This window comes from Hylaeus anthracinus, unplaced genomic scaffold, assembly GCF_026225885.1.
Source record: "Hylaeus anthracinus isolate JK02 unplaced genomic scaffold, UHH_iyHylAnth1.0_haploid 0, whole genome shotgun sequence".
In the NCBI taxonomy this organism is placed as follows: domain Eukaryota; kingdom Metazoa; phylum Arthropoda; class Insecta; order Hymenoptera; family Colletidae; genus Hylaeus; species Hylaeus anthracinus.
Window position 1 is genome coordinate 9,710,795 of NW_026533254.1, and position 26,510 is coordinate 9,737,304.

The 26,510-nt window shown below is 42.9% G+C and overlaps 2 protein-coding genes across 5 annotated transcripts in view; both read left to right on the top strand.

Annotated features, from left to right (window-relative positions):
- Positions 1 to 2,099, top strand: part of LOC128891813 (CUGBP Elav-like family member 5) — a 406,325-nt gene extending 404,226 nt beyond the window's left edge. Inside the window, exon 3 of the mRNA XM_054151638.1 lies at positions 1,839 to 2,099. Coding sequence (XP_054007613.1) covers positions 1,839 to 1,919 — 81 coding nt within the window. The 3' untranslated portion in view covers positions 1,920 to 2,099. The remainder of the gene's footprint in view (positions 1 to 1,838) is intronic.
- LOC128887467 (CUGBP Elav-like family member 4) overlaps positions 1 to 26,510 on the top strand; it is a 559,913-nt gene that overhangs the window by 318,251 nt on the left and 215,152 nt on the right. The window lies entirely within an intron of this gene.

Here is a 26,510-nt window from a genome sequence, read left to right on the forward strand (position 1 = left end):
CAGGCAAAATTTCTGTCCGATGCGAACTAATACTGAAATACTTAAAGAGGATTTACTATCGGCCAGGAAAATCTACCTGATGGATTCAAACTAACACCGATGGACTCCCGTGGAAACATGCATTTGGAAATGCGGATCGAAAAACATTCCGCGCGAAGCGGTTGAAATTCTTGATTACTTCTCTTCACCGGCGTTGATTTAGCGAGCATAAATTAATGCAAGCAAAACATAGACGGTCCGTGCGTACACGCTGCGGACATAGTTTTGTTTTTCGTGCTTCCGCCGACGCTGATTTCCCAGAAGTCGATAATCGAGCTGGGGAAAGCTGGATTCGAGGAATCTTAAAACTTGTTTGTATCGCAGATTAGCTAACTTAAGCTTAATCATTTACAGAATTGTATTTATTCTACAAATTTCCTATTATTCAAAGCAGACATACGTATTAATGGAGATTTACTTCAAAGTAGATTAACTGGATACCTAAATAAAAATACAAAAATGTACCAAAACCATTTTTAGTAAATCTACAAAAATTACAATGTAGATAATAATTGAATAACCGATAAAATAAAAATAATTATGAAAGTTTCAAAGCACCGGCATCGAAGAACACGAAACACGAATCGATCCCGTGACAAGCATCAATCGAGAAGTGAATCGGCTCGAACGATCGTCGGCCATGTTGCACAGGAGAGGAAAAGGTGGCAGGAACTTCTTCCTCCGCGCGTTCGATAAGTAAATTTCGTCAAGCACAAGTCAGCCTCCGTGAAAATGCGAACCGAATCGGTGAATGGCTTTTCATTAAGGCTCGATTCATTCTTCATTCTATTTCTTTACCGTCTCACTCTGACCGTTTCCGGATAAATTACTGAATTCTCGGCACTTCTTCGTTACCCTCGAGCCCCTCGTGGACAATTTAGCTCAGCGGCGTCCTAACACTTCTGTTCGCGAAAACCTTCCGTTTCTCCTTGTCCTGATACAAACTTTTAAAGAAGATGCTTCTGGGCGAATTGGCTTCCTTTCTGCGACGACGCCTCTTTAAAGGATCCGATACCTACCCCATTCCACCAAGCTTTTCTTTCGCGTTTCTTCCCTTTCGTATTCCTCCCACTCGTGTCCCCTTCCTCTTCACCAGCTCCTGGTTTACCAGAGACGATCGGATGCGTGTCACCGGTATTGTTATTGCGTAACATCCTATATAATTTGGGCTCACACCTGAAATCATCGAATAATTGTCGATCCATGGTTAACCCTTTGCACTCGGATGTCTTCTAGTAATACCAGAATAGACACGTTTTCAAAGTTAGACTATTTTATATGTAATGCGATTCCTGTGCGCACATTTTGCAACGAGATGGCGCAGAGTGCAAAGGGTTAGAATATTTTCGAGAGAAAGTGTCGACCAACCACAACAATTAGGAATTATGAACAAGTACTTTTAGAAATCGATTTCGTTACGTGGTTATCCAGCGGATTCGGGATGAACCCGTGGGACAACTGGAATGAGATCACAGTGGTTCGCCTTCGGGAAACTGAGAGGGGAGGGAACAGGAAAGTTCGGGCGAATTTCATGAATCACAAATGAGGAACGAAATGACATTAAACTCGCGGACTTTCGCACGCATAACCCTGGAACGAACTCCGTAAGGCAGCGTGTTGATAGAGAATGGGAGAGCGAGAGAGAGTGGGGTAATGAAGAGAAGCGAAAAGGACATCGCTTCGCGTTAGGAAGTGTATCTTGTAACGACGTCAACACGCATAATTGTTGAACGCGAACCGAAACGAACGTTACTCCGAAATACCGTGCACTGATTTCCCTTTCATGTTTCTTGTTTCAGGTAAGTTCACTTGATCTTCCTTTGGAACTGACTACTCTACTTCCCCATCTTCCCAGGGTAAGTCTTTATAGAGTGAACTGATCAAGCAGACATTTAACCTAAGATTCCATTTTTGGAGCAGTTCTCATTATTTAGATTGGACGGAGATTCCGGTTATTCCCAGAAATTAAATAGTAGGTTTTTATAATGTAGTTACTTTCATAGTTTAAATGGTTGAGCTAAATGTAGATCACACAGATGGACAACCTGTATCGTCAGTTATAAGATTGTAGCGTCAACGCTAGCCGCCACGTACCTGCCGTTCATTTTCTATCATTTTCATTTCCAGTTAACATTCCTAAAAGCTCTTCGCGTCTAGACTTTTTTCCCTATTCATGACATCCGGCCTATTCTTTCAGCATTCTGCTTATCGAGGGTCCTTTTGGCTCTGGTTGGTCTTCAAACACATTTCACGACCAGGCGCGAGCGGGCCTCAACGCTCTTACTCCTCCCCCCCTCCCCCATTCACTTTCTCTTCACTTTCCGCTAAATTTTTCCGCGTCACCAACTCTACGTTTATCCTTCTCTAACCATCTTTCTATCTTCGTCATGTCCTTCAAGCTAAAATGCTCCAGAGAAATTCTGGGCCCAGTCAGTTCATTTCAGTCAAACCATTGAATACGCACGGGACTTTATATTTTGTAGAAATATTTGATTAGTGAATAAGAACAAAAATTGAATTGAAGATATCCGGGAGTCCTTTCGCCGATTACCTTCTCGAGACAATACCTGCTGAGCTTGAAAATGCCTTTGTCTCTATAGATGAGTGCCAAGAAAAAGGAAGCTGAAAATATATTCATTGCAATGAAAACGTCCCTCCGACCGTCCCGAGCGTTATTCACGGTCTTAATCGCGGGCAGTGTTAAATTATTGAGCGAATTTCAAATGCAGGATATTGGGGACATCTGAAAAGGAGCACCCTGACCCGAATCACTTCACGCGAAATCGATCTTAGGGAGACAATTTATTCCCGATGATCCGTGAAGCGAGTGCACAGGAGGACGGAGAGAAGGCCAGAGGGAGACGGTCGAGTAGATCGATAATATTGTTGCCATGGTGTATCGGTAGCATTCGCGCCTAGAACATATCGCGGACTGCCTGGACAAACACCTATCAGGCACCCTGTAAACAAACGGAGAGGGAACCATCGTCCAACGTCCATCGTCCCATCGACCAACGCAGGATTCATTCTTTCCTTTTAGCATTCGTTCGCCCGGACCGCCCTGCCTAGCCATCAGCATCCTTGCACTCGCATGAACAGAGAGATCACTTGGTCGTTCAATGTTCCAACTTTAGCCGGGAGCACAATGGATCCATCTAGCGCCGGCCGGCTATCCACTCAGAATCGGCGCTCGGTTCGTGCACTCGAGCCACAGAAATGTTTGCATTTACCGTGGCGAGGGTGTGCGTTCCCGGATGAAAGCTTTTGGGGGTCGTTCGAAGCGTCAAACCGAAGTGTGTCCATCCACCGCGCCGATATATACGTGTGGACTCCCCACCGCCGTTGCATTGACCGTCCTCCGACCTCTTCATCTTTGCATAGCCCTGAGGGTTAGAGAAGATCGGATCAAGGGGTTAGGTATGACTTGGGAGCGAGATGCACGGTTGCCATACCATTTTTATTTAGATATATTCGAGTTAATTAACTTGTCGTGGGTGGTTGATGTCATTGACAAGTGGTTGTTGGTCTTGTTAAGCTTACGGCAGAGCTTAGGAGCTTTGGCTTCTTGGGCTTACAGTGCTGTATTTAATTTAAATATTTTTCATTAGTTATTTAATTGTGGATCGAAGATCATGGGCTCGAATCTCCGTGTTAAGGTAAACACCCCACCAATTAGAGTGCGTACTCTTTATCTGTTTAATTTCACTATACACCAATTTACCTAAACACGACGTTTGAGTTTCCAAGGAGTTGGTATAACCTGCTATCAGCGAATGGTCCTATCAATACCAATCCCTACCAGAAATTGCCATGTTTGTCTTCAAGAAGAACTCCTTCTGTGTTCTAGAGACAACGTACTTCATATTTTCCGTGCAATCCGTTCAAGAGTATCCAGCCTAATTTCGTTACTCCACCCGGCGACCGTTAAGCGAGGCCCTCGCGCGAAACGTGGCAAATGATATAATCGATCTGTAACCAGTACGTCAAGGCAGTCGTAATTGATTTGAGGGGATTTAGGTTTCCCCGTGTTGAATCTTCCATTCTCATTAACGAACCCGTCCTTCGAAGTAAATTAGCTATGCAAGACAGGTTGCACATCGGAGCTAAATGGTACTTAACTCTTGCCAATTCCGACGTACCGCAAGTAGATAGTTCTCACCGTAAATGCTGTCATTATGTTATCTCAATCCGGCAGAAGAGCGCACCGTGCGCTCAGAGAGCGTCCGTGGTATCGTCGAGCTTCCCTCTGGGAGACAGAAAACTTGTATTATCCACCCCATTCTTATTACGATTTCAGTAACCTTCGTTACGGAATGAACGCGAATTTACTCCGTGAATAATTAAATTCGCGTTTACTCTAAACTGAAACTTTCTACACATTTTTCCCTCTACTCCCAGCAGCTTGGCGATTTACATTTTTTCTAACTTGAAAGGGAATATTGGTTGCTCTGTTGGGTATACAATCCCATAAGTATTCGTATCCTTCATGTCTCTATGATGAAATTTATCTGAATTAAATAATAAGGTTCATGTTTCCAAATGAATTTTTCATTAGAAATAGAATCGTATGTTACAAATACAGACAATAAAAATACCATACGTTTCATCGTCCCGCCTAATCGAGCAGTCGATCTCTCCACAGCCGCGTGGAACATTAGGAAAATTACATTAACGCAATAAATACGTCAGTTCCTAGGCGATGGTGCGACAAAGCGGCGCGGAAACGATATTTATCACCGCAAAGGCCGAGGATTTATCGCGAAACGCGTTCAGGTAGCAGATACACGAGCGCGTTTCCCGAGCGTGTTCGAGCACGGTCCTCTCGATACGCCTTGAAAATCGTGGCGCAAACCCTGCTTTCGGTAATCGAGATAGCGGGCCAGGATCAAAAGGGGGGCCGTATAACTAAGTACACATTCGGTCCGCGGGGTCAGAGTGCAGCGAACAATATTTCGCGACGACAGAGGTGTCGGTGGTGCTGGTGCAGCTCTTACTACGCTAGTTAGCTCCGGCTCGGGTTTGAGTTCGTAGTCCAGCACATTAACGGAGATAGTGGCTCCGCTCAAACGTATAATTGCGGGACGAGGCAATTGAGAGACTCCCTTGGGTATCGGGTTTCCAGTTGCCGCAAATCCACCCGCCATTCCACCCACCAACTTTGAACCCCTTCAGTCCACACGTTTCTCCCTCTTGGTCACCCTCTCGATAAGATGTCCCTTCCTCCCTGGCCGAGTCGCCCCTGCACGAGATCACCCTCCCCGTTCCCTTTCGCGCGGCAGATAACAGAGAATGACGGTATTATGTGTCTGATCCCCTGCGTCGGCCAACTTTCACCGTCCGCTACCAATTATTTCATAGCCTTTCGTGGAACGCTTTTTTTCCGTCTGCGAGGGTCTCGTGAATTTTTCAGGCGATTTTCTGCCCAGTCGTCGAACGGGGGTGTCCTGTGGAGAATTGCATGAGAGGTGGTTTGATCGTCAGCTCGAAGGTAAATTGAACACGTGGAATACTAGAGACATGATTCTTATTTTTATTCCCGTTTTACATTTTCGTAAAAATATAGTATTTTCGTAACCGGTTCTTGGCTTATATAGAACTACTTTACAGAATAGAATTCTAAACTATTAGCTTAAAGCACTCTAAACTCTACGTCGATATGTCCAAAATTTCAAGCTCAGTGGAACCGTCTTCTCGTTAACTCGATTTCTGTAAACTCGACACCCACATAATTTCATTCGTGTTTACATACACCCTACAACACGGAGTAAGTCATTTTTATCTCCCACGAATCGTTTGGTAAATGGGGTGTTATTCCCCGAAAAAGATATCTGGCGTATAAGCGATGACATCAGTTTCTCAAACGCAATCATCGCCATTCAGTGCCGCGGAATCAATGCGTTTGAAGTAAATATATCGCAACGTATTAGCGCGAATGGGGATGTATCTTTCAAATTCAATTACGTTAAATGACTACCCTAGATTACACGAGATAGATGACAAGGGAACCATCGAACGGCACGGGGGACTTCGATCAATACCAACATCGCGGACCAAAGCTACTCCGGCCTTATCGTCCTAATTTTCTACGTTGCGCGACTGATGAGCTATGGCTGTATTCACTTGCAGGCACCGCAGCACTCTGTCACTTTGATCGTGCATAATGCACGGCTAAGTTACAGAGGGACTATATAACTAATTATACACTATTACACGGCTGATTTCCCCACGGGCGAAAAATAGAGGATATATATCATAAGGCCCCCGGCGAGAGTAATAAGCGCTATTAAGAACTACCATCCGCTTCCCGTTCTTCTTTATCCGTCCTCCTTTCTTCCTCCCAGGGACTCGGGGGAAAGATGCCGGCCTAGAGATAGAGAGAAAGACAGCGGGTGGGAGTGAGATGCGTATAGATATAAAAGAGGAAAAAGCACTTCCTTCGCTCGCACACTGAAAACGGCTTTGCCCATCCTTACGCATTACTTATTAGCGAATGCACTTCGTTCAATTAGAACGCATCAGATGTGCCTGATTACGTCGTATCCGAGCCCTCTCCTCTGGTTAACAGGTAACACTTTGTTTTATGGTATTATTACGGTAACTGTCCCCGTTAACGGCCACGCCTGCTTTATCGACCGCTTGTTTTCATTTTCCAACCGAATATGAGAAACGAATGGAGCGAATAAAACGATTAAGAATGAAAATTGGAAATACATTGAGCGTTAATTTTTACTCGTTATTCGAATTCTCGTCGAATATAATAATATTTTTACTTTGCGGAGGTATTCTGCCCAAGAAGTCACAGTCGGAGCTTAATAAATTATTCAATTGTTGGAGTTAATTTTAGAGGATTATTAGGTCGCGAAGTAACTTCGTGAAATTAGTCGTCGAAGGTACAGTTAATAATTAAATACGAAAGAAATTAACGGAGTTAATGAAAGTTACAATTAGTATTAAATGGAAGAGAAGGATCTCGTCTTATTAATGAAGTTAAAAGTGACGGCGTTAACGAGAAGGAGAGATAAGGAATGGACTTTCCAATGTATGTTTTTAAATGTAATTTTATTACATTTACTTCTTAGCTATGTCAATTTTTGCAAACTAATCGATAGAATGTCACTCACTTCCTTCTTCGCTATTATAATCCTCCGCTATCTTTACTATCATCGTTAACTTTCCTATTTTCGAATCTTGATCGCAGAATACGAAGTAAGAATAAACTCTCCGTCCAGTTAATCTCGAAAAACCATTGATTTCGAAGCCCAAGTACTTCCTGGCACGTGGAGAATTCCCAGTGATGATTTTCGACTATCACTTCTCGAAGTCGTTTTGAAAGAAAACGTTTCAATTGCTCCTGATCGAACCTTAAGAGGAGTAAGTTCCAACGAACTTGTACAAACGCGGTGTAAGCGAGATGTTCCGTATTTTCGAGCCGTGAGAACGACGTTGCTCACCAGGATGACCCGGTTCCGCGTCGCCACTGTTCGTGGCCATCGCTCGAAGTGGCAAATTCTTCTCTAGCGATCTTTTTTTTTTTTTTCTTAATAGGCAATTCTCCCCACGGTGGCTCGTTGGGTTCGTTTAAGATTGCCGACTGATTGCAATTTTGACCGTAACATGCCGGCGCAGTCGTCTTATCGGATTTAGCGGGGACTAGACAGGAGCGCGGAGGAGGAGCGGATGTCTTGGTTAGGTGGAAAGTTAAGGCTGGGTCTTTACTTAACCGTAATCGGAAGATATTGCCGGGAGCACTGTACCAAGGGCACTTTACCGTCCGCCTTAAGAAAGCACTAGCTTCGCGAGGCCTGGTAACACCGGTCGAGACCGTTATTAAAAGAGCCCCCTTTATCTCAGAGGGGTCTCTCTCTGGCAACCCCTCACCGCCTCCTCGTCTTTTTCTTTTCGCTGGCTCGCTTTTTCTTCGTCGTGCCGTCGTTCGCTCGCTCTTATTCTCTTTGAAACCTTTACGGCTAAGAGTGTTTCTATGTCAACCTTTGTACTTTTCAGCGAGGGATCTACGACGCCCGTGCGTCTACTATATGCGTTTCCATAACGCTGCCAGGCGGCGATAGATGCCTGCTCCTCGGCGAAGGATCGTTATGGCGCTCTTTAATTTCTCGATAGAAACGGGGAGCTCGTGGAACGGTCGAGGCGGATCAGGACGAAAATACACGAGCGCCGCGGACTCTTCGCTGGCATAAAGGGAACTCAAAGGCGGCAACTCGGAATAAGAGACGGAAATTCGCATAATTGCTTGGGATACTCCGCGCTGCGTGAAAGGAGGTAAAGAGTTCTTTGAGAAAAGAGTCGTAATCCTTGCACGAAAGATAGCAAAGGATCTCGTTCTTTTTTTCTCCCGAAATACGGAAAAGCATTTAATATTACAATGTAACGCGCTTTGAAGGAGAAATAATACCATTGTGCGATTCCAGATTTTTGCTTCTTAATCCTCGGAACTCCTACTCGTTTCCCGTTGCACGGTTTGCTTGGTCAGAATTCGCAGGGTTGCTTCCCGGAGCAGTTAACCGTACTTTCCTTAAATTCAATTCGCAGACGTCCGCAGAGTGGTCGAAAGTCTCTGCGAGCTGGCCGAAATGCTAATTGTGCTATTTCTAATTTATCTCTGCAGTGTTTCGAGTCTGGGGAACTTGGACGCGCTATTTTCCAGTTGAAATTTTGGAGAGTTAAGCACGAAGAGTTAGGTAAATAGAATTTTGAATGGGTTTAAACGACTTGGGCGTGTTTCACTTGTGCTTGGAGACTCTCCCTCTTTGGGACGTTTAACTGCTACGACTAGTTCGAATGAGACAGATAAGAGCTCGAATAAGAAAACGGAAATGTTTGGACCAAAGGATCCCGAAATTAGAATTTTTATTTGCATCACAAGCCACGACGACAGACATCCCACGTTTGGTCGCACCTTGGTACCTGTTCGCGGTGGGCGACGGTGAGAAGTTGACACTTCCGGATCGGCCCGATGGCCATAAATTCTCGGAGCGACGACACTTTTCATCAGACTCTGATTACTTATTCACGGACCGACGAGCGTACGACGGAAACGTGTGCGGCGCGGCCTTGCCTCTCCTACCCTGTCACCGTGATTGATAATAATGCAAGCTTGACGTCAACGCGCACGCTGATATTACTGAAACATAATTTACGAGGCTGAAATAAAATTCAACATCTTTGCCGTGGTGAGTCGTGGGAACGCGCGTGGACAAGGACAGTTGGATGTTTTATCATACGCGAAACACGTGACAAGGTAATTAAATATTACTGGACAGCATTATGGTCGAAAATTGGGACTAGAACTCATTGTCGTGGTAAGCATGTAAAGAGGAAGCCGTTAACACGTTGATCGCCGTGTCACGTATGGGTGACAGTGCTTTTCACCGAGGGACTAACAAAATTAATTTTGAATGTCAAGCGTCAAAGGCAATAAACTTAAATAAAATCCATGAATTTTATGAAGTTGCAAAAATAGATACCATGATAAATGGTCCAATAGTCTAGCAGAAATTTTCTAGGATATACGTCTGGCAGTCAACATGTTAAGAGAGATATACTAAAGATTGTAAATTTCTCCAACCCTCTAAACTGAGATTTTAAGAGATTTTCCTAGCAGAGTTTTAAATCCATTCTTGAGTCAACACTGTAACTGACAAAGAAGAAGAATGGTCGCGATCATGTATCCAGGGAATAAAATCAATCATAATGACAAGTCATACTGTACTTGACAAGAAAAATTTCGATAACTGATTTACTCGGTTTGGCAGCTATCCGAGGAGTCAAAAGGTAAAAATTGATTTCTCAGTCAGAGATTTCAACCCTTTACATTTTTCATCGTCGATGGCTATTGGCGTCACAAGTTGCGACGCAATGATTTGTCACGTACACTCGGTTGCTCTAACCAACTTGTCACCGTGACGCTCGAGTTTGCTGGAATATCCCGCATAGCAAACTGACAAGTCATGCATTGAAAGGTGGTCAGGAGTTGGAAAGATTCGTGTAATATTCTGATAATTTTGTTTCCACAAATCCTAAAGTTTTAAAGTTTCCATGGGTATTTTCACATCATAAAGAAACGCCAATCTGAAATAAATTGTGTGTCGCCCTTGATACAATACGATCTGTAGTCATATTTTCACTAGTTTAGGTTTGTTGCGCCCAGATACGTGCACTTGCGACACAAACCCACGCACACAAACGCCTAAACGACCTTATTTCGCGAAGGATAGCAACGAATACATCACCAGCAGAAACGACAGTCCCTTGTTGTCATTCGTTATTCCCTTGCCCTTTCCTCTTCATCCCTCTTGTCCCGTTGTCCCTGCCGACGTACCGGGACATGAGGCGTCCCTCCGCCCCTCATTCAGAAATAGCAAGCTACACAACTATCATATTTCCCTCTTATTTTTTGTCGCGCTGTCACGCGCTGCCATATATTTTGACGTCCCCATTCTCCAGCGTCCTCGCTGAACATCGCAAGCCAAGTATTCTCCCCAACGCCTACGTTGCGGGATAAGCTACACATCGACAGCGGGAACGCAGGTGTTGGGTCGTCGCGTTTTATCGCGCCGTTTGGAAGAACTGGCAATACTTGCGAATAAGCTCCCTCGTCGCGGCACTCTCTTGCAATAGTCACAGGGACTGCTTTGTTCTACACCGGGGGTAATTATGGGGTTCATCGCGAGGGTTTCGTTTGGTAACGTGTAAGCTTTTTTTTTTGAGTTTAGCTCTGGTATTGGTTCTTGTAGATATGATGATATTTTGTTATTCGATAGGAGCAGGGGTGTTTGTCTGGGATAGTTTGGTTAGAGAGTTTAAGAAGGTTTGAATTGGTTTGAAGCTGTCTTGTGGGTTGGACATTTTGTACGTATCGAATTGAGTGTCATCGATACGATACTGAAGAGTTTCCTGAAGTTAATTTTTAATCGATTCTACGAAACAGACATTGACAAACTAATTCATCGCCTTGGAATAAATCACAAAGGTAGATACCATCTCCGTGAATGAATTTATCGTACCTACAAGTACACAATTTCCCGGAATAACATTTACGAACTGGAGGAAAAATACACACGTAAACTGATATTTCCCCAAGCCTGGCTGTGCTATTTCTGAAATTATCAACTTCGTTTCCGCAACACGGGAATATTGTCTTCGGTTTTATTTGTTTAGTGGGCGCGGGCTCTGCCGAGTGTTCTCTATCAGCCCTTCGTTGTGCTTCTCGTTCAAAGAGGAAAAAGTTAAGGAAATTTGATGCTAGGAAGAGGGCATGGGTCGAAAGGGAACGGGCTAACGTCGAAGAAAAAGAAAAGTGGAGGCGCGGGTAGTTAGGGGGGCTGTTTGTTTCCATCTACACGGCTTCAGTTGCCCCATCGAATCAAGTCGAGCGCAGCCGCGGACTGTTGTGTAAACTCCAGGCTTGATTGAAAAGCTCCGCACTCAAATATTGGATGATAAATCAGACAGTCCAGTATCTTGGCATCCGAGTAATAGAACGTTTCTAAATCTTCGCAAAGCGGTTACTATCTCCACCCCTCTCGAAGAATAAACGGAAACGTATATTTCAAACGAATCACATTCTGACATCAATCGACATTTTGATATGACTTTTCAGTAAATTATTTCATATGAAACCTATGATAGCAGAAGCATAGATTGTTATATTATTGTGTAGTAATCGGTCTAAGAAATTGCATTTAAATAATCAAGGTGACGGATGTGTTTGTTGGTTTATTATTTGAGTCGATCATTGCACAAATGGATTAATTCCATAAAACAAAAAGTTAAAAAATGCGACGAAATAATGTACATTGTTTTTTAACGGGATTCAAAATCCCGTTCAGAGCAGTCTGATGAAAGCCAGGATATCATTTCTCCGCGGAGAAGAATTCAGGGGTGGAACTGGTTGTACGTCAAGCCAGCTATATCGGAGCATAACGCATGCAAATCGCAGGGCAATGGCATTGACGTGATACGTGTCGCCTGCACGTCTGAGGCATTCCTCAGTGCACGACCTCGAAACCGTCCCGACACTCGATATTCCTCGTCCTCCCAATCGTGTTCTTTTCTCCTCGGGCTCGTCCCGTCTGTGCGAGCACCCGACTCCCGCGTCTCCTTCCCACGTTCCTCGACCATTTATACATCACACAGACAGAGGGCAAAGGCACAGTAGTCCCTCGCCTCCTATTTTCCAGCAATTCCACGTCGTTCGCAAATTATTCTCTCTTCTCGCGCGAGCGCAAGCCGTACGAAAGTGGCAGACCTCGTCGACGCTATCGCAGCCAAAGCTTTCCTATAGGAAAGGGTGCCGTTGAGAATGGTGGCGGTGCCGGCTCATATTTAGTCATCGTATAAATCCAGCGCCCAGGTTGGGTTTAATTTCGCTCGAACCTTGCCAACCCAGCGTTACGCTGAGAACGCAACAGTTTTAGAGGGACGCGTCCATGTTGTTCATGCATGAAACGCGAGAATGACCCAAGTTGTTTGGTATTTCTCGGAATTCTGCGGTATTTCTGACTGATTTCTGATCAGATTTTCTAGATAAACGAACCGAAGGATTATGTAGTCTCTTTTTCTTTAGTTACAGTTCAGAAGATTAATATTTTTAATCTCATTAATGGTGTTAGGTTTGATTAATAGTCGACAAGTCCTTGGACACTTCAGGTTGGCTTCCACTGCACAATTGTCATTGGTTGTGTCGTGGAATAAACTGGAGAACGTCTACCTTTACGCTACATGAAATTATAAATAGAAAAGAAGTAAAGTCTACTCTTGCACATTACAAGTTAGAATCGATCGTGAACTCCATAGTCAATAATGAACGAGGATAATAGGGTAAGGTACAGGAGCGTTTTTACTCACTATTCTTTGTAAATATGCGAATCCGTTCGTCGATAAAACTCATCAGAAAAGACAATGCGACGACAAAAATTTCAATCAGGTTGGTTGACAGTGTCCCGTTATCGAAAAATGAGTACATAATTTGCATTTCAACGTGTCTCCGACAGATTCGCGGGCTATTGCCGCCCTCATTTCATTTCACGCTGAGCTTAGAAATTTCTATATATATGAAACATGCACTTGCACTTGACGTTGACTTATTATTACTGAGAAGCCAAGGCTGGAACACTGCGATCGTACTGCCGTGTTTCCTATTACGCTACCACCCACGATAATAATAGAGTTTTAGTGGCTGAGACGGGAGGGGCGACCCGTTCAGACGGTAAATAATCTGAATATTACATGTTCAACAAAAACCAGAGAACAACGGAATTTTCCTTGTCGTCTGCACGAGATTCCTCCCTTATACTCTGTTAACGGGGATACGCCTTTGAGAATGTCAATTCGACGGCAAGTACGATGAAATGAAATAAGCCAGAAATATTTAATAAACTTCCGTGCCTCCACTGTACCATACTGCTTTTCGGCGAATCTCTCTTTTTAGAAAAAAAACTGTATATAAATTAAGGAGACCCCACGTTCGACGTCTTCTTATTGCGCGTCTCGCTCGACCATTTTCTGTTTTAAGTATGCACGCTCCTCCCCACTTGCTTGCTGTCTGCTCCAGTAACGAGTAGCAAAAGTTCGTCGACAAATCTGATATGGCCAGTTACATAGTATTTAATGTATATTCATAAAAAAAAAATTTATAGAATTAGTGAATTGGAAGGATTAAATGTCAGAACCAATCCATAACTACGATTACAAGATTGTGGTGACTTTTATTATATTTCCAATCGTTTGTTATTGATTCTTATCAAATGCTCCACTGCTTTTCTATTTATACATACATAGAATAAAAGAGGGGTATACGTTTTAGTGTATTGCCAAAAGTATTCCCAAAATATCTACTGAAAGCCACGAAAATGTTCGAGAGAAATATTTGTTTAGATAAAAACAAAAGAGTGCTATATAAACACCAGGAAATACGCGTTTACTTCATATCTTCGAAACTCGTGAAAAGATTCTTAAGTTTGCTGCACGGAAAAATATTCCATTTGATACGCTGGTATCTACTAAAATTTTATTCCTCTCTGCAATATGTACCTTGATCCTCGCAGTTTACTCAAACGCTTGTAGAAGTACCATTCGATAGCCCACGAATTCAAGCGATACTCTTTACGTGACGTGGGAAACTTGGGGTCATGCATATGCAGATCCAACCGAGATTTTCATGAGGCATTAGAACGCTGAGGGCTCTTCGTGTAACCCTTGGCTCGTGTCAAGCTGAGTGTTCTATCAACTCAAATTTGATGCTGAAATGCTGAAACATTGATTCTCGTTATTTTAACACTATCCTTGCTAGTTTTCAAATATAGCAGTCACAATAAATAGGTATAATTTACAGTTGAATTTTTCCAATATAGTGACCACTTTTATTGTTGCAATTCTAACCGTTAGAAATACATAAATCTACCCCACGAAGATGACGATATCTTCTATATAAACCAACATTATTCAACAAAAATTTACAGAAATATTCTCAAAAGTGCATACTTCCAACCTATCCACAAAACACTCAGTGCCTTCCGAAAAAAATTGTCCAAAATATCAGCACCTCAACGCGAGAGGTGTTTTCCCCTCGGGCGTAGCGAACGTTTCGTTCGAGGCGAATAAACGAAACTTGGGTCAAACGATATTTTACGGTCATTAAGGTCGAAAGACCCAGGGCGAAGTTATCTCGGCATTCCATCCTTGGTAAAAATTTCCCGCTCGAAAGTTCGCCCGCGGGAATTTCAATTCCCGTCAAACAAGCACTGATTGCACGAATGAATAAATAAATTCTCCTGGATGGGGAGGTGGTTACAGAAAGTTATCCCCAGAAAGTTTTTCATGCCCGCATACGTGAAAGGACGATTATGAAAATATGAGGGAGAACTAACTGCTCGGAAGCGCGGGCGCGGAACCCGCGAGAAAGTTTAGGTCGCCGTACTTCTTCCTCGTTTCTTGCTTCTTCTGTATCTATACGCTCCACTCAATTCGAGCGTAACGTCGCGTAAGCGCTTTTACGATCGTGTTCGTGCAACGATAGCAACCGCCGCGCCGCGTCGAGTTCTCGAATCGCGGGACCGACTACTTCCCCTCCTCCCTCCCGCTGTTCGATTCCATCGTCGAATTTATCGACGGAAAACAACGCTTCGGTGCCAGTCCCCTTCGTTGAGCCAGCCGCCCTTTTTCCGTCCAGGAAATAGGTATTTCATCGGCGTTCAAATTGACTGCAAAGTCGTCAAAGTTACGATCGATTTTGTTCGGGGTTTCTGTTTTACGCCACGCCGCAACAACAGCTAACCGGTTGTTTTCTTCCCGTCCCCCGTCCAATAACCACCCGTGGCTAATTTGTTACGACATCGACGATGATACGCGTCTCGACTACCTTTCTCGCCCATTCGCAGGGCGCAGTGTTCACTCGGTTCCGAAAATTCGATTTCTTTTTAAGCGACGTTATTTCTTGCCCTTTTGAGAATTAATTCTGAGGCGATCTGTCGGATTCCTTTTTGTAGAATGTTTAGCTAGGTCTTGAGGATTGAGAAAATTTCTATCTGATTTGGAACATTTGTGTAGGAGTTTGTTAAAGGGTCGTTTTTATAGAGTCCTGTTGGTTGTATGGCCAAAATAAATTCAAGAATCGTGTACCAAAATGCACTAAATGAAAAAGAAAATAATTATTGCTTGTAATAAACATGCATAAAACAATAACAGGAATCTGTGATAGCGGAGCATCGAAGATTATTTGCAAAGGGGTTTAATTAAACAATCAATAACAAAGGACGTTATTTCCGTCGGGTGAAGCACCCCGAGTCTTTTGCATCTATCAGCAATCGAGAATTAATTAACCCCCCGTAAAGGGGCAGGAACGTCGAGTATCAAAGCCACTTAAAGGCACACTCGCCATCGGGAAGCAAAAGACGCAATATCCTCCCGCGCAAAAGGGAGGAGCCTCCACGTTCCGGTGACTCTCATAAAAACTGTCATAGAGAGATACCCGTCTCGTCATCGAGGGTTCTTTAGTTGGCAAAGCTCTCTGTACAGGACTCGTGCTCCCCGCTACTCTGTCGTCGACGATGGTTATCTGCGACTGCGCAGGGTAGAGCAAAAGGAATTGGTTATTCTAATGTTACGTTGTTGGTGTCAAAGTTTTCATGGAAACACTATAAACTGGCAGAAATTAAAGAAATAATACTGACAATTGCACTGTTTAGAGTGCAACATAGCATAAGGATTTTTTAACATATTATTGACCGGTCACGAGTAAACTCACGTTTCTACTTGCATTATCTACTTCAATTTAGGAAACCCAGGACGATATAAAAAGAATCGTATAGTTATGTAAGTTCACATTCAATTACGAAATAATAGCCGGCGACATGAAGTCGTTTCTGTGTCCAATGGTCAACAATGTGTTAATAGAAGCTTTGCAAATGCTTATAACTACACATGAAATATCACCTTGCATTCTATTCTTTGCTATGAAATTTCCTAACGACGATACAATAAATCTACAATTGTTTAGCACTGTCTGCAACGCTTTTTAAGCATTGTCTAATATTATGCGCCGTACGGCGAGTCGGAGAAGTAGAAAAGAGGCCACGTAGGTGCAACGTTCGTGCGATCCAACGTACAGCGCCATTTCCGCGTAGCTAGCGAACGGCCCGTTGCAAACGGCTTCGCGCAGAGCTTGCATTTGCATATGAAAACCAGGAAGTCTCGAGGCTTACCTCTTACGAACTCGAAGAACGAGGTTAGGTCGCGGCAGGTACCAGAAGGAGCGACTGGAAGAGGCGAAGCTGTATTGCCAAGGCAGCGGTGGCTGCGATGCAGACTGCTCTCGCTTCTCTCGTCTTAAATATTCAATGGCGTCACGTTCTCAACTCGGCATGCAGATTAGCAACGGCGAATCACATGTTTCTGCAGAAGGCCTGATTTTGTATCCAACTCCGTGTTCGCTCCTCGCGATCCTCCTCCCCTCCTTCGAACCGCCATTTCCCTTCTTCGTATTTTCATTTTAATCTGAAATGCTTGCTGCGGATAATAGTCAAGAAAGAATTCGGGAATTATAAGACGGAAGAATGGGAGTGGTACGTTATATTAATCGTTCGAGATGTTCATTGCGAATAGGGTGAGTCGAAATGTAAAAGGTTTACATTTTTCGATCGACCATTTTTGTTTTAATATTTCAAATAGATAGATTTATATCAAGTATTCAACTGCTATCCCAATCTTTAAGTTAGCTACTCGTATTACTGAACATTCAACAGTAAAACCTTTTAGATTGATCTTCGTCTGAGTAAAGGGAAAAAGTATTTTCAATATTTTTATAAGGAATAACTCTCCATGGTTCTGGCATTGCTGCTTCTCTCGGAAGGATGGGATTAGTAAGTAATTCTCTTTGAAAATCAAAGAGTCAAATTGTTACACCAACTCTGTAAACTTAAATTACATTTACCCGTCAATATCTCTGTTTTGATTGCTAAGTCTAAGGTCAACAAATCAGTTCTACAAAAAAAAAAGAAGAAAAAATACTAAAGATTCACTGGCAACAAGTACGAATTTATCCACTAATTGTTTGACGCGGGCAGAGTGGATCCTAACATGAGAGACCTACTTCAAAGGTCGATCAGGGGCGCGGCGTCAATGAATAAAGTTCATATGAACATGTGCTGTACGTGACCTTGTTCCCAAGTTTGTACTTTGACAACTCTTAATTAGAAACTAAGGTAGTATAATTGATTCTACTAAACTGTTTGTGTGCAATGTTAATGGAAGGTTAACAAGTCAATCTTGTGTCAATTTCTCGAGCAATCAATTGCACGAATTACTGGAAGAAGTTCCACTAGAGGTGCACCGCGTGTAGTTTATGCATGACGGTGCACCTTCCAGTACATTTCAACCGAGGAGCTCGGCGGTTCATTTCCAAACGGTTATCTAATCAATTCTTGTGGCCGTTTTTAAGGAAACAATTATTTGTTTGATACCTATAGTCACTGTTCATTATTTGGACCATTTCAGTAGCTAAATGAATGAATTTTGTGTAGAATTAACAGTAAAAACAAATGGTTTTCGAATCGTATAGAACGAAAATCGATAGTTTCTCCAGAATAAAACTCCCAGATAATCCCACGTTCCCGCACATCTAACCCCTTGGAATGGATAATCGCGGACGGTTTCTAATACATTCTAACCTCTTCCAGCATGGGCGCGGGTGGTAAGCTAACATTGCTCCACTACGTTCGCAGTCTTCGTAGATTGTACTCTTCTAAACAATCCTGACCGTTATAATGCAATCCGGAAAGCTTTGTGCAAATGGCTAAGTGAAAGCAAAGCACACGACGCGGCTGTTAAGGGAAAAGGTGGAGAGGAAAGCGCAGTAGAAAAGAGAGGATGGAAAGGTAAAGTTACTTTATGTTTCTTAAGTTTCCTTTTAGCCAGGGGAAGCTCAAGTCGACTGTTCAGTTCTGTAAGGTTACTCCATATAAATGCAAAGGGATCCACGGGTCTTTCATGTTGTTAACGTGCATTTTCCCCTTCGCCCTTACCTTCTTCCGCGCCCGCCCTTTCCTAACCTTTACCTCTCTGCTCTCGTCACTCTGCGCCAAGAAAGCGGATACGAGTTTGTCGAAACCAGAAACCCATTAAAATCTGCAAAGGCGACCTGGACGAAGGACGAAGGACGAAGGAAATCCAACGATTTCTTATTAGACCAACGGGGAAGAAAAGCGAACAGGCTCCCGGGTTCGGCCACTTTCAGCGCGCCATGTCGCGACTGAATGAGTATCCGTGAAGCTTTAATATTTTCTTTCGTGGGAGCTGGGAAATTCGACGGTGACGTTCGAGAAATATTATTTTCGAAACGAGAGTCGCGTTACGTTTTTCGGGGGAAAATGAAAATCTGCATCGAGCGACACCTTGGGATATTTTGGGAGGGTGGAAAGGCTTGCCTTTTGACGAGGAAGTAAAATGAATGAAAAGTGATGTTAAATTTGTTGGTTTAAAACAAAAATATACGATCTTCTTTTCTAATACTTAATTCGTGGTTCAAAAGGCTATAAACTTATATCTTGAATAATTGCGATCAATTTGAACTACGAGACATCTCGTGATTGGCAGTGAATGATTTAAACCTATTATCCTACATATATATGTAGTTTCCATGAATCGTTCCACGCCACGTTATAGAACATTCACATTGTTTTGAAGAGGAAGCAAAGTCTATCCCAGGCTCGTTTCCAATGGCGCTTTAATCCTCATATCCGGGTCAGTTTGCAAGCTTAAAAACTGCCGAGGGATTACGATTACGCAAACGATTCTTCCCCATTTCAATCTTCCCAGCGCGCTTTCTAATTTCACTCGGCAAGATTAGCGGTAAATTTCCTCGACCTCGGGATCGTCTACTCATCCCTCCCCCTTCTTTCCCCCTGGCTTTCGTTATTCTTCCTGTAGTGCTTCGTCGCCACTCCAGGGTAACTGTTGTTTTTCCGCCCGTGGATCTTTAGTTTTAATTACTACGGTATCCTGACGTTTATTGCTGTTTCTTGTGGCACTTGTCGAGCCTAGGGGTGATTCTGGACAGAGTTCCTCGAAGCAGCCGGGGGGCCTCGGCGAGCCTTAGGGGTGGCTCGAAGTTGTCCGGAGATGAATTTCCGAAACTAGACAGCTTGCGAAATGAACTTCTTCCAGAAGAAGACGAGAAAGGAGACCCCTGTGGACGACATTATTTTTCATGAACGTTGTCGCGATCGCCGCAGACGCATCTGCACCCCCCGCAGGTATACGCAAAAACCGAATTTCCTTTTAAATTTGTGCGAGGAAAGTAATTTTGTAGTTTGCAAACACGCGAGTTTGGTTTACTCGTTTCTATTTTTCGCAATATACAGTCAGTCCCATAAATATTCGTACTCTCTGTGTTTATTGTAGGAATTTGTCTAAATTAAATTTTATCCATGTAAATATTTGTGATGAGGCATTTATTTGAAAACATCGAACCTATTATTTAATTTAAACAAACTTCTTTAATAGTCAATGTGATAATAAAATATTCTTTCTTCTTTCCTCTTAATTATTCAAAATTCCGAAGAATATGTTACATTTCGAGAAACATAAACGCCAACAAACCGTGCATTGTCTCTCCATCACTGGTTAAATGGTTTAAGTGAGCCGATACATTCTCGAATCGAGTGTAGCGTCGAATCCACTTGCTCGAAAGTACTCGATATATTGTGCTCGCTGGCCACGAACCTATAATTGGCTCACCCTGCAATAAAGTTTCGTGCGAGACCAGCTTAGATATCTTACGAACGACCCGTCAGTGATATAGTGACGATAACCCTCGATACCTATCCCTTGTTCGAGGTCCTTTTCACCCACTTACTCTGATTTACTACTCGAACGCGCAAAACGTGGGTCTGCTAACGGCTGCTTCCTCAAGTAAACCCGGTATATCGGACCTGGGCTCCTTTTCCTGTTACATTGTTTCACAAAATTCACGTTACCGGCAACTATCGACCATAAAAGTACCGCGTAACGTATGACATTGCAAAATGCTGATGACTTTTTCCCATTACACGATGGTCCATGTATCTTTGTCCAAATAATTGTGTTCGTGGTTTTAGGTTCTTTGATTGTTATATAGAAAACTGGAAAACGATGTGGATAATTCGATTTAATAGAATTTACTTTTCTTGTTGTATTATTAGGGTGTTCTGGAAAATACTGTATGTAAATATTGCATTTTCATATTGTAGTGTAGTAGGTGAAGTGTATACGGTGCTAAAGTAGAGTTAGTACATGTAATGTAGATAGTATATATTAGATAGTAGTATCGTCCTCTGCCATAGTTCTGATAGCAATTTGCGCGGGTAACGCAGCCTTTATGCATTTAACTTTCACCTAATGAGGAGGAGGGGTTGGCAACAAGTTCGCGCAAAATTGGTGTCTGGATGCAACCGCCGCGGGAAATAATGCTCATATTTAGTAAAAGCACGAGCTTAGGTTGAATATAATAAAAATGCAAGAACAACGGATTACCTTTTCGCGGCCGCAACGACTAATCACGGCTTAGCGCTCGGATAGCGAGCCCCCTCCCCCTCCTCTGTGCGAAGCTGCCCCCCTCTCGTTGCTTGTTTCTCAGTTTTCCTCGACTTCGAGGCCCCCCTACCAACCTGCTCGCTTTTACGCCTTGCATCCTAGATGATGAATGAGGGATTAATTCCAACGCGGCTGCACCGCGCGGCGAAAACTTTACGATAAATTTAAAGTTTCTTTAAAACAATAAGTTCCGACGGCGGAACCGAGTCGATACGGGGAAACCGTCATCTTTCATAATCGATTATTAACGAACGCAGCGCCGCTGAAAGAGGGAAAGTTTTCCACTCGCAAGGCCGGCCTGTGTACGTACATAAAAGTACGTTGCGTTCTCGGTGATGGACGAGCACCAGGTGCGGCCAGACCCATGCCTAAGTCTTGTTCGATTAATCGATTGCGCCTAGAAATAGCCCGCTATGAAGATGGTAAAGTATGATGACCGTAATGCTGCCGGCGCTTCTCGTGCTGCCACGGTCTGTGATATTTATTCCGCCACTCGATGGCCTCTCTGACGCTTCCATTCAAAACACGTAGTCATTATTTCAGCAAACCTTGTTGCATTAATTTTCATTAATATTCAATGGAGACTCAAATTAAAGCTTGAAACAATTCATTAAAAAAGTTTCCTCAAGCATTCCCCAAATTCTAAGGACCATTTCTCCCTCAATATCCATCAACCTACTTCGCGGACAACTAACACATTTACGAACCTTATTACTTAATTTGCAATGTCATTTTCATCCAGGACATCATCACTCACCTCTCCCAAAGCAACCTCAACACACGTAATCTGTTGCGAAGGAGTCTACTGATCAAATCTGACAGATAACCATTTGCTCTGAAAGCTTCTTTAACATAAAACTTTTATCAAAACCCGCTTAACGATAACGCCAGTTTACTCCTGCCCTCTGGCGTTACGTTTTGTTTCATTTTTTATTCCGCTCTCGCGCGATAAACCTTAACTACCGAACGTGCTTTTTAGCTGCAACAGCGCGCTCCGACGACAAGTGTAACGGTGGTGGATGGTATTCCATTCTTAAACATTTTTAATTAACATCTTTGCATCCTTATGCTCTTTGGCGCGTTAACGGGCACGAAGTCGAAATAAAAGATTATTTATTAACGTCTATATTGCGCGAGGTTGCGGCGTTATACGTGTAAAGTAAACGCTCGCTTAACGCCAGAGTGGAGATACAAGAATATATAAGAGGAATATATAAATGAATATATATATATGTATATAGCTGTAGTAATGATGATAATAAAGTATAAAATGAGAAGTATGGAGTAGAAGTAAGAATGTAGAAAATATAAGGTAGGACGACTTAAGAATAGTAGTTTTATATAGAGGGTCTAGCAATTTTGTTGAAAATGGAAGTTTCGTGTATTAGAGGGAAGAGAATTATAGTTCCGCGCAGCTGTATAGTTCTCGAGTTACGTCGATTCGTGAATGCACGTAACCTCACTCGTGTCCATGTACAAGTAGATTCATATTTAACGTTGAATAAAGTTACTCCTTTGTAGGACTTTTCTTTCCAGAGGCCACGTGGGTGTGTTTAACTTCAATTAGATGTGTTTATCTTTTGAAAATATGGTGCTCGCAAGACTTAAACATTCCAGGTCATGGGGATCCCAGTGCTAGAAATTACAGACCACGGGATCTGCTAATTTTAGGATAATAGATTCTAAAATATAGAAGTTCCAGAATATAGGAATCCCAGTATCCGAAGATCGCAAATCCTAGAGATCCTATGACTTGAAAATCCCAGGACTTTGAGGTTCTAGAACTTCCTAGGACCTACAGATGCCAGAACAAATTTAATAAAAGAATTTCGGCAGTGACCATATCTAGGGAGGTGTAAAATGAATGAATACCCATGCACAACTCGACAATTACTTAGTAGAGCCTACCACCAATGTAGATTGAGATAACAATCCGAAGGAGACCGTGGGAAAGGAGTTTCTAATTAGAGGAAGGAAGGCGATGGTATGGCCGAGGACACGCATTCGTGCACAAGCAGCACGACATAACTTCGGAACGTGGCGCTCGAAGCTTCGTGTAGGATTGAAGGGAAGTCCAAGAATTTAGGCGAAGTCGGACGGACGAATAGCGTAGGAATTAATGGAAAGAGCAACTGGAGGCAATCTACCTAAAAGGTAAGACGAACCAGCAACGCTGAAGGAAGACTTTGAGGGACTTAACCTGAAACCGTGCGCTAAGGACCAATTTGAAATCTTGGATCACGTTCATGTTTGCGAATGGCGGTTTCAATGTCTCGGGGGTCGAAAGACTACAATTTGGACATCATCCAATGATTCTTAATGAAAAGTCCTATCACTCAATTTTGGGTGACATCGCGTCCAACGCGTTAACAGAAACTTCAAGAATAAGAACTGCTCCATGGCGTCACCTCCTTGTTCTAAAGCCAGAGGTCAATGTAATTTCGAAACAAACGAATCTCTGAGCATCGCTATTATTACAACTTTTTCCACATCCTGTGTCGAAGACAACAGAAAATCCGTGAAATAATCACGGAACAACATTCATCTGATCGGATCACGGATATCAGGAGCGGCGAGTCGGGCTCGCAAATCGAATCGCGTTAGTCGCATCTATTACTTCTCTTCTCTCCACGGCGGCGTCCAATCGGATTCGAAACGCGACAACGACAGCTCGATTCGATTCTCATTGGGCGAAGCGGTGACGCCGAGTGCAGGAGGCAAGCCGGGGAATCCCAATTCCCTGAAAGATCGCATTGTAATCTTCGACTAAAGCAACGGGGTGGAACAACAATTACGGATTGTATACGATCGACGAAGAGGGTGATTCTAGGGTGGAAATGCGGAGATAGATTGCCACGGACGGGGTCTACACGAACCCGGACCGTACATACGTATGCACGCATTATCACCCGTGTTGGAGCTACCCGTTGCTACGTGTTTGCGTGTAAATCAATTGTCGTGGTAACCGCAAATCCACGCGTCGCAGCGTGACGCGCGAAGGTGCCGTCGATACCTACGACCATCAGCAGGAGGATAAGGGAAACGGGCGAGCTCCGCGTGAAAAAGAGACGGGTATAAACCTAATGGAATTTTCCTGGAAAGTGGGAAAAGGAGATTATGCAACTCACTTTCGTCGCGTTTTATAACTAACGAATTAAGAAGCGATCGTTCGCAGGACTTGCGTTGTGGGAAGGGTTTTGATTGGAAACGAGATATTCTCTTTGGAGTGATTGACATAGATGCTATAGGCGAAATAAACTACTTGTGGGCAGTGATTATTCCTAGGAAAATGAATCGAAGGGGAATTCGTGTAGATAAATTTGCGAGGGTGGGTATTTTTGTCCTAAGAAGATATAAAACTCATATATAGTCAATTCCATAAATATTCGTACCCTGTATGTCTATTGTAGAAATTTGACTAAAATTAAATAATAGTTTTGATATTACTCAATGAATTTTTCATTATAAATATGTATACGAATAAGCTTACATTTATATATGCGTCAACGTAATTTATACAAACATACACGTGGAAACATCAAACCTACCGTTTAATTTAAACAAATTTCTTTAATAGATATAGAGGATAGGAATATTTATGAGACTGACCGTATTGTAATTTAATCGTTACGCTTCCATAGCAATTTTTTAAAAATACACTCCTGTGATCTTATTTCTAATCATACATTTACGTCATACATACTTTTCGTTCCTTATTAATCGCCCCACCTATCTCCACCATTTTTCTAAATTTATCTCCGTGTTTCCTATTTTCCCAGCATTTATTCCCCTCGCTCTATAATCTGAACGTTCAGCTTCCGCACTTTTCCGTACCGCAGTGTTTTTAATCACCGGTGTTACGCGAATCTACATCGAACAGAAACATTATTCTCGTATAATGAACCGTCCGACAAGTTTTAATTATCGGACCATTAACGCGCGTAACGCAGCGGCCCTTCTTTTTTCCGTGGCCCAAAGTAACCCAAATTCGTCACATTTTCCAGGCTGGACGTTTTAAACGCTACCTGGAGCCCACATGGAACGCCGCGCGCCGTTGAGTGACACGCGACATAACTTGCAATTTGGTAACTGCAGGTGCTACGGTCACGCTAAACCGCAGTTTAATTACTATACCCGCGTGAATTGGCTCGCTGGCGCTACTGTCACGCACAACGGTGTGCAAATTGATCTCGGCAGCCCTCTCTGCATTGACCTCCGCGGTTTGCCTTGGCTCAGCTCACCTTGATCGAAATCGCTCAAAAGTCCTCGCCACCCCCTCGTTTCATTTACAAGGTACGCGACGGCTGGGTTCTAAATTATTGGGTCCAAGCACTGGACTTTTACTCAGGACATTTCGGAGTTGGAAAGAGATTTAGGGTTGTCAACCTCCTAGAAATGGCTAGTATAGTTTGGAGTAAGGAACTCTGTTCTGCGCGATGAACGATGTTTTTGGAGATGAGAACAACATTATTGGTTTAGGCCTCTAGTGTGTCAGCTTGAACAAATTAAGACTTTTGTTTAAATACAGTGGTGGTCTCTATTTCTTTTAGTTAGTTTAGTTTTTATATCCTCACAAGTCTTCGGTAACATTGCAATATTTAATGACTCGATAGTCCATAATTATATCGAACTAGCGCGTCAGATTTATTTACCTTACAAATGACATTTACAAAGGTTCATAAATAATTTCCTCGACATCTATGCTTCATCCGTAAACAGGATCGTTCGGAAGTAGGTGTTGTGCACCATTCCAGGCGCCATTTTCGAAACACGATTCGTTGGGAGATAATCAAGTGGAAATCTCTTATCGAGCGGCTGAACTTGCATTGGCAGCGCTCTCAAAAGAACTCTCTATGCGCTGCGATGCGAAAGAGCAGCCACTACAACAATTTGTCTTGATGTTTCTGCATATCACGGTACCACGTCAAGCACTTGGTTCTTCTGCTTCGAAAGTTCGGACAAACATAACTGTATCTGCGTAAACAGATGAAAAGGATCTATTCCCCGCGAGACGGCCATAAATTGCGGCTGAAGTGGGTTTAACTGGGAAACCTTCGCTTGGTATATTTTTTCCAGTGACTTTGAGCTGTTCTGCTATTCGTATTCGCTCATCCATCCACGAGATCGGTTGAATGTTTATAAATGACGGCCTGTGACATGTAAACGTAGTGAAAATAATAATTTACTCGGTAATACATCGGCCATCATGGGTAGTTACTGATGAACGACATTTCAAAGTTCGGACATTTTTTTAAATAATAAATTCTACTACTTGCACTTGCTTCCTTATTATAATTAGGAATGCGATGAAAAAAAGTGTGACTCATCTATGAATATTCTAAAATTGAAAAGGTTTCAGGAAAATATTCTTATCAGCATTTGAT